The sequence below is a fragment of the Enhydra lutris genome, unplaced genomic scaffold, assembly GCF_002288905.1.
Source record: "Enhydra lutris kenyoni isolate GAN:26980312 unplaced genomic scaffold, ASM228890v2 scaffoldscaffold33, whole genome shotgun sequence".
NCBI lineage: Eukaryota > Metazoa > Chordata > Mammalia > Carnivora > Mustelidae > Enhydra > Enhydra lutris.
This window is the reverse complement of record NW_019154117.1, coordinates 3,745,654-3,761,224: the sequence shown is the minus strand read 5'-3', so window position 1 is coordinate 3,761,224 and position 15,571 is coordinate 3,745,654. Positions and strand designations below refer to the sequence as shown.

At 59.1% G+C, this 15,571-nt stretch overlaps 1 protein-coding gene across 1 annotated transcript; it reads left to right on the top strand.

Moving 5' to 3' along the window:
* LOC111153637 (sushi domain containing 3) lies at positions 1–13,107 on the top strand. Its single transcript, XM_022512780.1, has 5 exons — positions 1–115; positions 8,544–8,732; positions 10,440–10,584; positions 11,085–11,243; positions 12,484–13,107. Exons 1-5 carry the CDS (start codon positions 28–30, stop codon positions 12,677–12,679), a joined length of 777 nt encoding a protein of 258 aa, XP_022368488.1. The 5' UTR covers positions 1–27; the 3' UTR covers positions 12,680–13,107.
* The last annotated feature ends 2,464 nt before the right edge of the window (positions 13,108–15,571 follow it).

Below are 15,571 nucleotides of genomic sequence, written 5' to 3'. Positions count from 1 at the left end.
CCCCGCAGAGCGCCGCGGAGCGCAGGGATGCCCACGGCAGCCGCGACCCCTCGCCGTAAAGCGAGGCCCGGGGAGCGTGCGGGGAACGAGGAGCCCGTCCTGGGGAACCGCACAGGTGAGCGCTGGGACTGCGGGCCGCGAGTGGGGCTCTGCACCCATTTCACGGACAGGGAAGTCGAGAGGCGGGCGGCACGGCGGAGGCAGGGAGGGGGTGCGCACAGCCGTGGGGGCAGGAGCACACAGCCGGGAGAAGGGACGCACAGCCGGGTCCGGGACGGCCCCCAGCGCGACACCCGCCAGAGAACGAGCCTCCCCGACCCACTCCGCTGGCAGAGCCGGAGCCCCAGCAGAGCCGAAGTCCAGCTGCAGGCGGTCTGAAACTAGGCGGCCTGAAACCAGGCGGCGGCGCCCAGCCGCCCACCCGCCCAGGTGCGCGCCCTCTCCCGGTGCGGCGCCAGCTCCTGGCCGGCTGCTTACGGGGGAAGTCGGTGAGGCGGACGTGGGGAACCTGCCTCGCTTTGCGGGGAGGTGCCTCTGGCTGCCCCCCCTCCCCCACTTCACAGGTGGGGAAACTGAGCCAGGAGGGGAGGACGCCTGCCCCAGGTCCCGCAACTGCCGGGCCCGGCATGAGGTCCGGGGTCTCCGGAAGGAGGGAGGGCTGGCAGTTGGCTTACTTTGTGATTGATTTCGAGAGTGTTTTGATGAGGCTTCCCCGTCGTGCTTGGCTGAGGTGTAGGAGCTCCTCCTAAGGCGCAGGTTTGAACGCTGGCTTTGCTGCACGACTGCGTCTGAAGCCTAACCCTCCTAGAAGCAGCAGCAGATGTCCCAGAGCCTCCCTTTAGTGCGCGCTGCCCCTCTCCTTTGAGCCTGAGGGTCTCTGCACAACTGTGCCCCAGGCCAGGTGCGTGATGGGGCTCTTCCCACACGTGGAAGGTGAACCTGGAGGATCAGGCTGGCCCAGGTCACACCCCCTGGGGGCAGCCCATTCAGGCCTAAAACAATGACATCTGCCACTCTGGGGGGTCACGGGAGGGCAGGTTCTTCTCAAATGGGGAAACTGAGGCTCAAGAAGGTAAGTTGCCTGCAGAGCGGAGGTGCTCAGCTTTGGGAGTGGGAGCTGAGACCTGCCCCTGGCTGGGTGAGGGGGTTTATTTTCTTTGACCCCCTCGCACCCCATCCCCTCCTGCATTTAGTGCTTTGCGGCTGTTGCTCTATTCCGTGGGGACCCTGTGGCTTTGTTTCCGCACTACTGGGGAGGTGGGTGTTGACCAAGAAGGGGCTTGCACAAGCCTAATTTAGGGCTGGGACTGGGAAGGAGGCCCTGATGTGTTTGCATACAAAAGACTACTGAGAACTCTGCCTGGGGCGGGGGGGGGGGCAGGGAGGTTTCTTAGAGGCCAGTCCCTGCCCTCTGGCCAGCCCAGCCCAGCTCCACCCCTGCTTCTGATCAGCTACCGCTCAGCCCTCTCCCGGTTGTGAGCCTGGGGAGGGGGCGCTCCCAGCCCATAGGAGTCCTTCCTCCACATTTGGGTTCGGAAGCCCCCTCTGACCTGGGATGTGTCTCTCTGCCTCTCGCCTCAGTTTCCCCATGTGCTGAGTGGTGGGCATGGTATACCTGCCCCCATGCTTGTGGACGGGCCAGGTGGAGTTGGGGGGCCTATGTGCCCGCCCTGGCCATGGTCGTTCTGCTCCCAGGTAACAGGTCCATCCAGACTCCACCATTCCCCTGCCCCGTGGCCTTGGTCTTTCGAGCTGTGAAGTGGATTCCCTCTTGTTCCTGTGGGGTTGTGAAGGGATGTGGGGGGGAGGTCTTTTGGAGACATTTTGGCACTCCCTTAAACATAGCAGTGGGGGGTGTTTTTCCTGTAGTTGTAAAATGGACACATCGCTCTTCTCCTGAGACTAGGTGTTGAAGTCCAGCTGTGTCCTGGGATCCGCATTCTTCCTGCATCACCCATGTATGGCTGCTGAAGGACAGGTGGGCAGGGAGAAGCTGGCTCAGAGCAGGGGCTTAAATTTTTGTGGAGTGGCTGCCTGGGTGCCCAGCCCACCATGGAGGCCGCCCTTCCACTGCCCATGGCCCTCGCCGGCTCTGGCCCTCGTCCCCAAGCAGCTCCAGCAACTCCCTGATGGCGGAGATTGTATAGGACTGCAGGAGGGACACAGGGTTCCAGCAGCCGGAGGTGCCCCCACTCCCGGACCTTCTGGAAGGCCTTGAGGGAGGGGCCTGGGAAGGGGCAGCAGGAGGACCCAGGATGGTGAGGGCATGCCCTGGGCGTCGCTCCTGCTGCCCTGCTGCACAGGTGACCCGTGCCCTTTTCATGAAGGAGAGACTGAGGCCCAGGGGGAGACGTGGGAATCCAGATGTGGCCTGTGTTCCCCTGCAAGGCCAGCTTGGCCTCCTGCCAGGTGTGGGCAGAGCCTCGATGTTCTCCCCTGAAAGGGTTGGAGTCAGCCTGGTTCTGCTCTGGAAGGCACTGTGTATTCCGCTGGTGTGAGGTCACCTGCCAGCCACCAGGGGAATGCCGGGATGACCTGGTCTCCACAGTGGCCAAGGTCCAGGCCTGCCCTCCCCCCGCCATGGGGAAAGGAGACCTGCTCTGAGAGGGTGGGTGTCTTGCCTGAGGACACACAACCAGGGCTATGGGCCTCCCACATGTGGCTGTCCCTCCTGCTGGGATCGTGAGGGTCCCACCCTCCATAGAACACCGGTGTGTGCGCAGGTCACCCTTTTAAACTCTCCTCCTGGGGTTTCCCTTTCCATTTGAGGGCAACAGACTCAGAGCAAGAAGCAAGTCCCCCGTGGCAGAGAGACCCAGGCCCTTGGTGGGCTGGCCCTGAGGCTGGCCTCCCCATCTCCCATGATCCTTTGGCAGAAGGGGGGTAGGTAACTTATTTACCTGGGCCCCTGTGGGTAAGGTCAGGGTTTGAGGGCAGCATGGTCTCCAGGAAGAAGGATGAGAGGGGTGGGCCTGTGGTCCAGGGTTCCAGATAAAAGATTAACAAGAGAGGCTTGTTCTCCCGCTGGCCATGCGGGCTGGGCTGGGGAAGCGCCAGGGTCAGGCCCTGCCCCCCTCCATGTGCGAGGGGGTCAGGGGCTGAGGATGTGGGCAGTCCAGCGCAGGTCTGCCCTTTACTGTCCAGGGAGCCCACAGGTTTGGTTTGGGTTTGTGTCGTCTTTGCATCAAATCCGTTTGCTGTGTTTTTCCTCCTTTGAGATGTATTTGAACATAGTAGAAAAGAGAGAGGGATCATAAAGAGCCTGAGGAGCGAGGTGGCAAAGGCTGAGGGGTGCAGCTTCCAGTGTCTGGGCCAGTGGCAGGTGGAGGGCCGGCCTGGCCACTGGGTGTCTCTGGGGGTTTTCAGCAAGGATGGGGAAAGATGGGATTTGCCTCTTAGACATCAAGGCAGGGGCTGTTGGTGGGGTAGTGAAAGGGTGGGGGGGTGTCCTGGGGGTCTCCGGGCTGGGCAGAGGCTGGGTTTGCAGTCTAGGGGATGCGGCCGCTGGAGCCAGCTGGCCCAAGTGCCAGGCCTTGGTGACTCAGGACGTGTTGGGGGGCCCAGGGGGCTGGGGTAGGTAGGTGTTTCGAATCCCCAGTAGCCCTTTGGCACCTTGCCGCCTCCCAGCTCTGGCCTGGCTGTGTGTCACCAGTGGAAAGGTCTTGTGGGGATCCTGCCAATGGACACCTGGGGTACTGGGTGGACACGGTGGACCTCAGCTTCTTCGTCTGGCAAATGGGCTCAGCCAGGGAAGGGATGCAGGAGAGCCCGTAGGAGCCTGGGGCTGGGAGGTTGGCTTGGGTACCACGGCCCCGAGGGTCAGAAGAGGCATTGCTCCCTCCCAGGGCAGAGTGTTAGTGAGCTCCAGGCATGGCTCTAAGGTTTCCATGGGGCGGTCCTCCTCATGACCCTGGGGGCAGGGCACCCAGTTTCGCAGATGGGGACATGGAGTCTGAGCAAGGACCTGGGTCTGGGAGACGGTGGAGCAGAGTCCGACCCCATGGAGGGGGCCTGAGGTTTGGGGGCTGGGGTCTTCCCCACAGGGCAGGACCACCCTCCTGCTTGTCCACATCCCATCCAGGCTCCGGGATCACGGAGGCCTGAGCGCCCAGCCTGGCCCCTCTGCAGGGTGGGCTGTGGGCAAGGCTCCTCATCCTCCCCTCACTTACCAGGATTATTTCCTCAGGCCTGGGTTTTTAAGTGTTCAAGCTGCGCACTCATGCTGGTGGCACAACTCCCAGCCTCTGATGGGTCTGAGCTCCCCTCGCTGTTGGGAAATGCAGAGTCTGAGGCCCCAGGGTTGGGGCGGGGGCCAGGACTCTCCTGGAGCCCTGCTGCGTGTTCACAGGGTGAGCCCCACATCCTTCTTCCCCATCTTGCGTTGGGGGTGCGCCATGGCGGGCCTGCAGGTCAGCGCCACCCCCGCACTCTCCCATCCGCACTGCTGGGAGCACTTGGGGAGGAGCATTGCCGGGTGGCGAAAGCTGGGTTGGGTATCTTGGCCACCGGAACTGGCCACAGCTCAGGATGTGACTGTCGGCAGCGGGCCCTGCCCCCACCCTGTGCACATGCCAGGGCGCCCTGTGTCCCAGTGACAGTGCTGGTTTCCCTGCTGGGGCCTCCGTCGTCTGGGGCAGGCCCCCTGCCCAGCCAGCTGCCACACTGACAGGTAGGTCCCAGGCCCAGAGCGGCAGAGTGACAGGGTCACCCAGCTGGGGGGTGGGGGAGTGCGCTACAGAGCAGCCTTGCTGCCTGGATTCCTGGGGCCGGCAGTGCAGGCAGGCAGAGCCCAGGGGGGGGTCTGGAGGGCCCCCTGGTTACGTGCAGCCTTGTCGCATGCTGGGGGCGCTCTCCCTGGGGCTTAAGTTATACTTAAGTATACTCAGACATACGCAGAGTTGAAGGGATTTGTTATCACGCCTTCTAGCCTGACCCTGACCCTGGACCTTTCACTGGTGGCTTCATCTGGGGTTTTCTTGAGAAAGTTCTAGCTGTTCAGACTGGGTGCTGGTGGGGGGGGGTGCAGACCAGGGCGAGCACCCCCGGAACTCAGCTGCCTCCCCTCCCCGAGGGCCAGAGCCTTGCAGGGCGGTACCAAGGAAGCCACTAAGCACAGAAGAATGCAGAAGTGACAGGTCTAAATTGGGCACTGGGAAGTGTTGGCTGCAGGGTGACCATGTGGCCGGCCTGTGGCCCATCTACCCTTCCCAAACCCCCCTGCCCAGAAGGACCGCATGAGTCCAGGTCCACCATCCTGGTGGAGGTCCCGGGCTTGGGCCTTCTTCTGTCCATTCATGAATGCATGGCCGGCTGTCGAGGGAGAGGTTGGTCAGTTCAGAGCTCACTCCGGAGTCTGGGTATGCGTCCCACTGGGCACCCCACAGGGTGGGTGCCAGGTCAGCGCCCTTCCACCCCCCACCCACCTTGGTAGGCTAGTCATTTTACCGTTGACGCTGCCAACAGCCCAAAAACAATGCCTCACGTTTCAAATGTGCATTTCTTTGATTGACATAAGTCTTTTCCTGAAATTGTTTTTTTGCTTTATTGAGAGAGAATTCATATACGATGTGATTCATTCTTTGAAGTATGCAGTATTTTTTTTAAAGATTTTATTTTTATTTATTTGACAGAGATCACAAGTAGGCAGAGAGGCAGGCAGAGAGAGAGGAGGAAGCAGGCTCCCCGCTGAGCAGAGGGCCCGATGCGGGGCTTGATCCCAGGACCCTCAGATCATGACCTGAGCCGAAGGCAGAGGCTTTAACCCCCTGAGCCACCCAGGCGCCCCTGAAGTATACAGTATTTAACGTGTCTGGCAGATCTGGGCAGCCCTCCCCACGGCCCGCCCCAGGACATTTTCATCACCCCAGAAAGAAGTCATGCATGCTGCAGCAGTGTCTCTCCCGACCCGGCTGATCCACTCTCTGCCTGAGGATTGGCCTCATGCGGGAGGTTCATAGAAATGCAGTCCGACCACATGAGGTTTTGTGGCCGACTGCGCTGCACGGTGGGTCAGCGCCTCTGTCCTTTGATATTCCCTGTGTGGCTTGTTCTGTGTGCCATTTATCCATTCATCAGCGGGTGGGCGGGAGGGCAGTTCTAGGTTCCAGCTGTTGTGAACAGTGCTGCTGGGAACGTGTGTGTACAGGTCTGTGTGGATGTGTTTTCCTCTCCCCATTCTGTGGCTGAGCAGGGCGTGGCGGCATCACACGCTGACTGTCCATGTGCGTGCTGGGCCCCGCTAGGGCCACTGCTCACCTGCCTTCCCGCCTGCCGCGCGGGGCTCGGGTTCCCACAGCCCTGGTACACCTGTCCCCCTCTGTCTCACGGACAGACGCTTGTGGAGGAGAAGCAGCATCTCCCTGATCTGATTAGCGCTTTCCTGAAGGTGAAGGACGCTGAGCATCTTGTCATGGGCCACTGGTACATCTGTGGAGAAATGTCTATCCGATCCTTTGCCCACTTTGAAATTTGGGTCCCTTCTGTAATTCAGTATAATAATTTCTGCAGGGCACCTGGGTGACTCAGTCAGTGAAGCGTCTGCCTTCAGCTCCGCTCGTCTTGGGGTCCTGGGATCAAGCCGCGCATCAGGCTCCTTGCTCAGCGGGGAGTGTGCTGCTCCCGCTGCCTACAGGTGAATAGTGCCGTCAGGCATCGGTTGCTGGAGCACTGTTCTCGTCCCACTGAATCGTCCTGGCACCCTTGTTGAAACTCGCTTCACTGGGAATACGAGTTTATTTCTGGGCTCTCAGCTCTGCGCCACTGGCCTCGATGTCTGTCCCTTTGTCACCGTAGCTTTGTGGAAACTTTTGAAAGTGTGAGTCCTCCAACTTTGTTCTTTTTCAAGATCATTTTTGTGTGGGCTGCTGGGTCTTCTGCAATTCCTTATGAATTTTTGGACCAGCCTGTTGGTTTCTAGAAGGGCGGCAGCTGGGACTCTGGTAGAGGCCAGGCTGCATGTGCAGATGAGCAGAGGCGAGCATCCATCCCCCTGGAGTCCGTCTTCCTGTCCGCAGGCACGGGTGGCTTCCCTTCATTCAGGAACTTTATTTCCACCAACAATGTCTTAGAGTTTTCATGGTTTAAGTTTTGCCCTTATTTTGTTCAGTTTATCCTACAAAAGAAAGTGGGATTGCCGTCTCCGTCTCATTCCAGGCTGTTCACAGCCGCTGTACTGAAATACGGCAGATTTCCGTGTGTCGGTCTTGTCTCCTGTGGCCCCATGGGAAATTTGTTTCTGTAGGTTTTTACTAGATTCCTGGGGGTTTTTCTAGATCCAAGATCATGTCATCGGATGAAGAAGTTTTCCTTCTCCCTTTTTGACATGAATGTCTTGTATTTAATTTTTTTAACTGATTGCCTTGCCTCTGGTTTTTGAGGCATTTGTTTTTCTTTTCTGCTTGACCCGTACTTCTCTGTTGTGACTCTGGGCGCTGTTCTTGATACATAAGGGTGGTCTGTAGGGAGAGACCCTCCTGCTATGCCGAGTGTTACTTCTGGGCCCCTCCCCATGGTGTCAGCCCCCTCTGCGAGATCGGCGTCCCCACGGGAAAGTGGGGATGAGGATTCCTTCTTGCTCTCCTCTGGGACGGCTGTGGGTGCTGAACCGGGCTGGGAGTGAGGGTCCTTCTTTTTTTTTTTTTAGTTACGTGAGGGTCCCTCTTGATCGGAACATTCTATCAGAGCTGCATTGCTGGTGGTGGCGGTGACACTGCTGATGGTCATGTGCACACAGGAAGGCCAAGCGCTGTCCAGCCTTGCCGTGCCTCAGTTTCCCCATCTGTGAGGGACTGATGGACTGCTCTGCTCATGGGAGCGAAGCACCCATTAGGTGCCCAGGGTGTCTCAGCTGATCCGGGAGTGAGCCCCCCCTCCACGAAGTGCACAAAGCCTAAGGGCCCCTGGCTCACCTTCTGCCTCACACTGCAGCCTGTGGGCCCCCCAGGTTCTCAGTGGGGCCGAGCACTTGCAGCCTGGCGGAGCACAGTTAGGGGTGATGACCCCCACGTGGTTGATATTCAGGTATAACTTCAAACTCTCCCAAAAACCTTACCGCTGCTGCTGCTTACTGCTCCCTGGTGAGGAAGCCTCACTGATCGCACCACCGGCCACTAGACACGTGGCTTGTGTGTTAGGTGTTTTACGTACTGTGGTCCTACAGTAAAGGGAGCTGGAGAGAAGCAGACGTCGTTGGGAAAGTCACAGGTAAGGGAACTACGTGGATAGTTCTGTCCTGTAATAGGTCCAGCATCAGTGGACCCGAGCCGTTCAAACCACGTTCAGGGGTTGCCTGAATTTGCCTTTATTGTCTTCTGACACAAAGTTGTGTTTTCAACACTGCGGTCCTTGGAGCCTCCAGAGATCGCTTACTGTGGGACCCACTCTGCCTTTATCTGTGGCCACCGGCCGGATGGCCACCACGCTTGGTAGCCTGGGTCGTGACACTTCTCCAGAGTGTCGCGTGGCTAGTGGGGCTTCTGCCCATTAGCACTACCCTGCCTGCCAGCGTGTGGTCCTCACACCATCTCTCCTCTTTTCTTCCTTAGGCGTGTGCACACATGTGCAGTCACCACCGAGGGGCACCCTCCAAGTCCTCCGTGGCAACGGCACTTCCGTGGGGACCATCATTGTGTTCCACTGCCCCTCAGGCCACCAGATGGTTGGGTCTGGCCTCCTCACCTGTGCCTGGAAGGGGAGTGTCGCTGAGTGGTCTTCAGTGACCCCTGTGTGCAAATGTGAGTCCCGCTCCCCCAAAGCCACCCCCCAACTCAGCACCTGCGGGGGGTGGGAGGCTGCCGATCCACGGCGGGGGTGCAGTGGATACGCGTCAGCGTGGGGCCTCTGTGTAGGGTCTACTCCTGGTGCTGGCAGCCCAATAGCCCACATAGGGCTCCATGTCTTGGTTTGCACTCAAGGCCCAGCGGGGTCCCTGCTCTGCCCCTGAGGTGGCTGCTCACCTCCAAGAGGTCACTTGTACATTGGAACTAGCGCTCTGTCGTTTTTGAAGTGGGCAGCTATGTTTGTTTCATTCATTCGTCCTCTTGTGCATGCACATGGCCGATCGCACCAGGAGGGTGCCATGGATTGTGTGTGTCACGGATCCTCGAACTGGGGGCACTGATGTTCCCAGTTGGGTGAAGAGACGGCTTTCCAGTATTTGAGTTGTATTTGTTGTACAGGGTGTTAATAACACCCAGCACAGCATTTCCCAAAGTGCAGTCATTGTTGTGTTGATGTATGTGCATTGGAGAGGGCTCCGTGGTCAACACAGATGGGAAAATGCAGGAGTCATAAGCTGCAGCACTTCTCAGAGCCTTTAAAATGCTCATGTGCCGGATGAATGTCTGATAAGGAGGGTGCCTGTCAGATTAGACTCCAGGAGACAGGAAACCCAAGAGAACAGGTTCACCAAGCTTTCTCTTGCCCATGGCCCTCAGGAAGGGCATCTCATGTGGCGCCCCCTGTAACAAGGACCCAGGCCTCTCTGGGCTGCGGCTCGGGGACATGGCCCAGCCTGGAAGCACCTGTTCCTGCCAGGCAGGGCAAGGAAGGCCCTCAGACAGTGCTCCCCACCCTTCTCACCCCCACGGAGCAGAATGTAGACATGCAACTGCAGGGGAGGCCAGGAGAGGTCCTACGTGTGGGTGGGCTGTGTTCAGCTAGGGCAAGAGACGGGGATACGGGGTATGAGCAGTGTCTGTGGCGAGGAAGGATATGCAGTATTGCTCATACTGAGACCCCGGGCCTTGTTTTCCCAGAACACCCTTTAGAACCAAATAGAACCACTTCTCAGCACGTAGCTGGTCACATGGCTATTAAGTGGCAAAGGCTCTTTGACCCTGAGCACAGCCATTTTTCTTGCTTTTGAGCCCTTCCAGAAAGTGACAGCCCATAGGCCCTTGGAGGGTTGTGCTGGCTTGTGACCTCGTGGAAGCAGGCCATGGGCTGTATGTGGGCATCTAGGGCCCAGGCTGCAGTATGTGGGCCACCATCGACCTCGCTGTCACAGCTGTTCCCAGTGTGCCACTGTGAGCTCCTATGCACCCTCAAAAACTCTGCCAGTGCACCCCTTTCTTCTTTTTTTTTTTTAAGATTATTTATTTGTTTATTTATTTGACAGAGAAGAGAGACAGCGAGAGAGGGAACACAAACAGGGGGAGTGGGAGAGGGAGAAGCAGACCTCCTGCTGAGCAGGATGTGGGGCTCGATTCTAGGACTCTGGGATCATGACCTGAGACGAAGGCAGATACTTAACAACTGAGTCACCCTGGCGCCCCAAGACATCCTTAGACGGCGGTGTTCCCTGATAGCCTCACTCCAATAACATTCTGCACAGAACTTGGCCCTAGCCACCAGCACCTCCCTGCTCCCCCGCCATGGAACAGAGCTTGCTGAGAGCCTGGGCAAGCCCCCCACAGGAAGTAGCCTTGTCTTCCTTGCAGCGGTGCCGCCATACGAGACCTTCGGCTTCAAGGTGGCTGTGATCGCCTCCATCATCAGCTGTGCCATCATCCTGCTCATGTCCATGGCCTTCCTCACCTGCTGCCTCGTGCGGTGCATGAAGAGGAGTGAGCAGCCATCCGACAGGTACGCTGGCCCCCATAGCCCCCAGCCCTCCCTGCTGCCGGAGGGCTCTTCACGGGCCCCTGCCGTCTGTGCTGGGGCCTCCTGCAGGTATGTGGGGCCGCTGGGGCAGCCCTGGCACCTCAGGGAGCCAAGCTGCAGAGCGTGGCCCCACGGCAGTGGGGGGCTCAGCATCCCATGCACATGGGGCTGGACTGGGTGTCCCTTAGGCAGGGCTGGCTCACACGCCACTGTGCTGGGTGAGCAGGGCTGACCGGTTGATAGGAGTTTTGGCGGGCGGCCAGACGCTGGGCCACTGCCACCTTCACCGTACTATAGCTTTGCCTGTGTGTTTCTTATAAAATATTTACAGGGTGCGAGCTGCCATCTTAACCCTCTGCAGGGGTGCGGCTCGGGGCTCAGTGTGAGCGGCCCTTGGCACCCTCCAGCCCTAGAGCTTCCGGCTGCAGCGGCTGTCTCGCCGAGGTCTGGCGTCCTGAGCATCCTTCCCCATCTCTCCCCAGGGCGACCCAGCTGTGGCTCCAGCTGAGAGCCGGGGACTTGGAGACAGTGCCACCTGCCTACCTGGGCCTCAAGGGCGTGAGCAACAGCAACAGCGGTGGCGGCGGTGGGGGGCCCGCAGGCCGTCCTGGCCAGGCCCATGACAACTACAGTTTCACTACGTGCGCCTGGGGGGTGTTGAGGGGGGTACCGGGGTGAGGCGGGCCCCCAGCTCAGTCAGAATACCACCACCCCACATGCTGCCCAGGCTTACCTGGACCTCAACTCCCGCCCCTGCACCAGTGGCCGGCCATCCTTCTCACCCAGGGTCCAGACCCTGTGCCTGATGCCTTTCTCCTGGGAATTCAGACCTGCAGACATGAGCTCCCTTCCCAAGGCCCCAGCAGGACTCCCTGTGTCTCCCCCTCCTGTCTCTCATGCTTCCTACATGTGTGCATGTGCTTTCTTTTCTTTTCTTTTTTTTTTTTTTTAAGATTTTATTTATTTATTTGACAGACAGATACCACAAGTAGGCAGGGAGGCAGGCAGAGAGAGAGAGGAGGAAGCAGGCTCCCTGCTGAGCAAAGGGCCCGATGCAGGGCTCGATGTGGGGCTCAATCCCAGGACCCTGGGATCATGACCTGAGCCAAAGGCAGAGGCTTTAACCCACTGAGCCACCCAGGCGCCCCTGTGCATGTGCTTTCTGAGCCATCACAAGGATGTCCTCTTACACCCTGTTCTCTGTCTCGGGGAGTCCTGTCGAGGCAGCACGTGGACTGCAGAGAAAGCACCTCCTAGTGTTGCTAGCTTTAAACGCATGCCTTCTTACCCCATGACAAGTGGCACCTGAGGCTGGGTTCCAGGCACCCTAAGTGGGATGGCCGTTGTCATGTGCGGGCCCTGGGCCTGTGGTCCCACAGAGGTGGAATCCTGGGCCACCAGGCTTCTGCACAGCCACATTCGGGCTGCATCTCCGCGAGGGGCCCCATGGTGGCATGGGTGCGGGTCACAGACACGGGTTGGGCAGGCATCCCATGGGCATGCGGGCTGTGGTCTCCACGACCTCTGACCCAAGGCCTCAGGGTCCAGGGACGTTCTATCCGGAACCAGTTACTGCCCTGGGATGACAGAATGGCCCCTAGGGTTTATGTACACTCTGAATGAGCCCCCTTCCTCAGCACCACCCCCAAGTAGCCCCTTCCCACCCTTGGAAGGTGGGCACGCTGCTTCTTGGATCACATACCTCGTACAGGTGAGGGGTCTGAGGCCCAGGCAGGGGCACCAGTGGAGGGACCTCCTCAGGCTTAGGACAGTTCTAAGCCTGCCTAAGCCTACGGAAGGCCAGGCCCCAGGGGCCTGTCATGGGGGCAGGGTGACACAGGTCCCTGCCCTTCCCCCAAGCCTTGCCTCTTTTTCCTGCAGGGACCTAGGTGAGGGCACCAGAGAGCTGGCTGGCGTGGCCCGTGGCGTGGACAAGGACCCCTGGACCACTAGTTGTACTGCGAGCTCACCCTGTGCCCAGGTGATGGTGCGTGCGGCCGACTTGGGGCGCACCCCGCCTGCCCACTGGCCCACTGCAGGAGTGTCCAGACAGCACATGGCCTACGTCCCGGGGTGACTGAGGCAGAGTCTGGAGCCTGCCCTTCACACAGGAGGACCAGGGACACTCCACCACCCAGCCACCTCCGTCTCAACCTGTGTCTAGCTTGTGATGGGTCAGTGAAACCAGCTTCCGGGGTTAGGGATCCCTCACAGAACTGAGCTGGGGACTCCAGAGCGGTGTCCTGTCCCAGGGGGGCCCCTCTGGAGCAGCTTTTATAGACAGGCGTCCTCTGAGCCACCACAGAGTTTCCGGAACCAGATGCAGCCTCCCCACCCAGCTGGCTCCTTTAAAGAGCCTGGGAGATGTTTTTAGCAAATCTCGTTTTGCATGGGGTTGGGGGAGAGAGAGCAGGGACTGAGCTGGGGCACTGCTTCTGCTCTATGCAAAGTAGCCACGAGGGGAAAGGGGTGTGAAATAAACATTTCTAACAATGGAGAAACAAAGGTAAAAATCACTGTCTCGATTTTCAGTCTCTCTCAAAAGACATCAAGCAGGTTTTACTCAAGCTGTAAAACAACTCCCTCTTCACTCCTGCTCAATGCTCTGGGCTTGGGGGGCTGTGCTGGGCAGCGTGGTCAGCCGCCGGCTGGCACCGGGCCACGTGGAGGCTGGCCGGCTCACACATCTAGGCACCGCAGCTGTCGGCAGAGACCTCACTGGTGGCGGCTGTCTTTTGTGGCCTGGGTCTCCTTGCACCCTGGTGGCCGGTGTCCATGATGAGTCCTGAGTGCAAGCCTTGCCTTCCAGGGACGTGGGAAGTCATGCCAGCTCATGGCCGCTGCATCCCACCCAACGAGGAGGGCAGTGGGGCTCCCCTTCTGCGTGGGAGGAAGACCAGGCAGGGGTGGACGCCTTTGAAGCCATCCTGATCCCCTAACCCACAGCTGTCACAGCAGGTGTCAACACCCTTCCTTTTTAAGGCTGAACCCACCATGTATCTACGCCACATCTGTATGTCCTTCCATCTGGGGTTGGACACTGGATGGCTTCTACCTCTCTGCTGCTGTGAACATGGGTGTGCAGACGTCTGGGAGACCCTGCTCTCAATTGTTTCGTTTATACAGAGGCTATTTTCAGATGGAGCAGTCAGAAATCCCCACGCCCTCCTCAGCTATCGTGTGGAGCCTTCCTTGCTTCGGCCGGGCATCCACTCAGATGTCTTGCCTGTTCCTTTTATGCTGCCACATAACCAGTGACCACAAAATGTAGTGGCTCAGAAATAATTAGCACCTGTTACCGCTCTGTGTCAGGTGAGGGCAGGGTGGCTCTGGCTCGGGGTCTCATGAGGCTGGGGTCTCATGAGGCTGGGGCATCCCTTGAAGGCTTGCCAAGGCCAGGGACCCGCTTCCAGGTCAGGTGCCAGCTGCTGGCTGTGGGCCTCCGCTCCTGCCGGCACAGGGCTCACCGCAGTGCGGCCTGAGTGTCCTCAGCACATGGGGGCCGCTCCTCCCCAGGAGCAGGCGGCCCAGGAGGGAAGGGAGCCACAGTGCTCCTTACCACTCGGACTCAGAGGCCACCCAGCTCACTCTGTCACCCGTCACCCTCACACAGGCCAGTCTGATTTGCCGTGGAATGAGATGGCAGAAGGGTGTGACCCGGGATGGGAGGATGGAGGGGCCATCTTGGGCATGGGCAGCCTCTCCAGGAGGTCTCTAGCCTCTTGCTTTCCCAGTGCTCAGTGCCCACATGCTTCATTTGGTTAATATCAGGGGAACCTCTGTTGGGGCAGGGCCCCCTCTACCTTCCCTGTAATAATCTAGATCTGTGTTGGCCATGCAGCAGGCATTCAGGAGATGTGTTACAGGAATGAGAGAGTGAGGGAATGAATGAATTTGTATGGTCAGCTCCAGCCACACAGGCCACCCTTCATGGCACCCCATGCCCCTCCTGCCTCCAACCCCTCTTTGTTCAGCTCATCGAGTCAGGCTTCAAGTGCATTTCTGGAGCACCTGCTGGATGCCCGGCACCATGGCCAGGTGGGGCCCCATCCTTAGGAGCTGACGTTCTAGTGGGGAAATAGGAAGTGCAGGGGAGCAGGACCAGAAGCCCGGGGAGGTGCCCTGTGGTGGGGGGGCCCTCCCCACTGGCAGGCCCACACAGGGCTTAGGATCTTGGATTGTGCCGCTTGGACCCATGAAATGTGAAGTTCTGGGCCTGGTCAGAATTGAGCGGCCCGCAAGTTGGATTCCTCCCTCACTGATGACAGGCGTGTTCACCCCCTTCTTTCGGACTCCTAGGACCTCTGTTAATTATGGATGTGAGCCTTCCGTGTGATGAGCTGCTAGCACCCCCCACTTCTTGTTTGCCTTGTGACTTTGCTGAGCTGTTGGGGCAGCGGCTGAGAAGAAACCTCAATAAGAAGGAGGTAGTAGGTGCAGACACCACCTGGGGTGGGCGTCCCCTGCCCAGTTTAAAACTATTTATTTTCTGATCACATAAATCCTGCCACAGTGACAATTCAAAAGAAGCAAATGTCTGAGGCAGAAGCGGAGTGGGGGTTGGAGGGGGTCAGAGCCAGTGCCTGCCTGAGGTCCAGGGACAGGTAGGGGACAATTTCAGTTTGCTCTCCGAAGCCTATACAAGGGCGATCCTGTGTGCCATGTGAGACCCTCGCTGCTCAGGAGTGGGTGAGGGTCCCCAGGACCACCGTCCTGCTGGCCCAAGTGCTCACTTTGCACCCTAGTGGGTGCTGGAGTGGGCAAGCGGGGAAGACATTATGCCTCCCCCTCCCCCCACTCCCTGCCAGCCCTTTGACCTAGGGAGCCACGACCACCTGCTGCTCCAGCGGTGGGGACAGGGCTGGTCCTGTCCTGGGGTCCCAGCTCCTCCATGCACTCCTATTCAGCTTGCCTGAAGGGCATATCCAGAGGGCTCAGAGGTGCGGGTCTGTGCACACTGGGTGCGGGT

Coding starts and splice junctions, on each gene's coding strand:
- LOC111153637 (XM_022512780.1), top strand. CDS start 28: ATGCCCACGGCAGCCGCGACCCCTCGCCGTAAAGCGAGGCCCGGGGAG. Junction 8,733..10,439: donor AGTGACCCCTGTGTGCAAAT/GTGAGTCCCGCT, acceptor TCTTCCTTGCAG/CGGTGCCGCCATACGAGACC. Junction 11,244..12,483: donor GACAACTACAGTTTCACTAC/GTGCGCCTGGGG, acceptor TTTTTCCTGCAG/GGACCTAGGTGAGGGCACCA.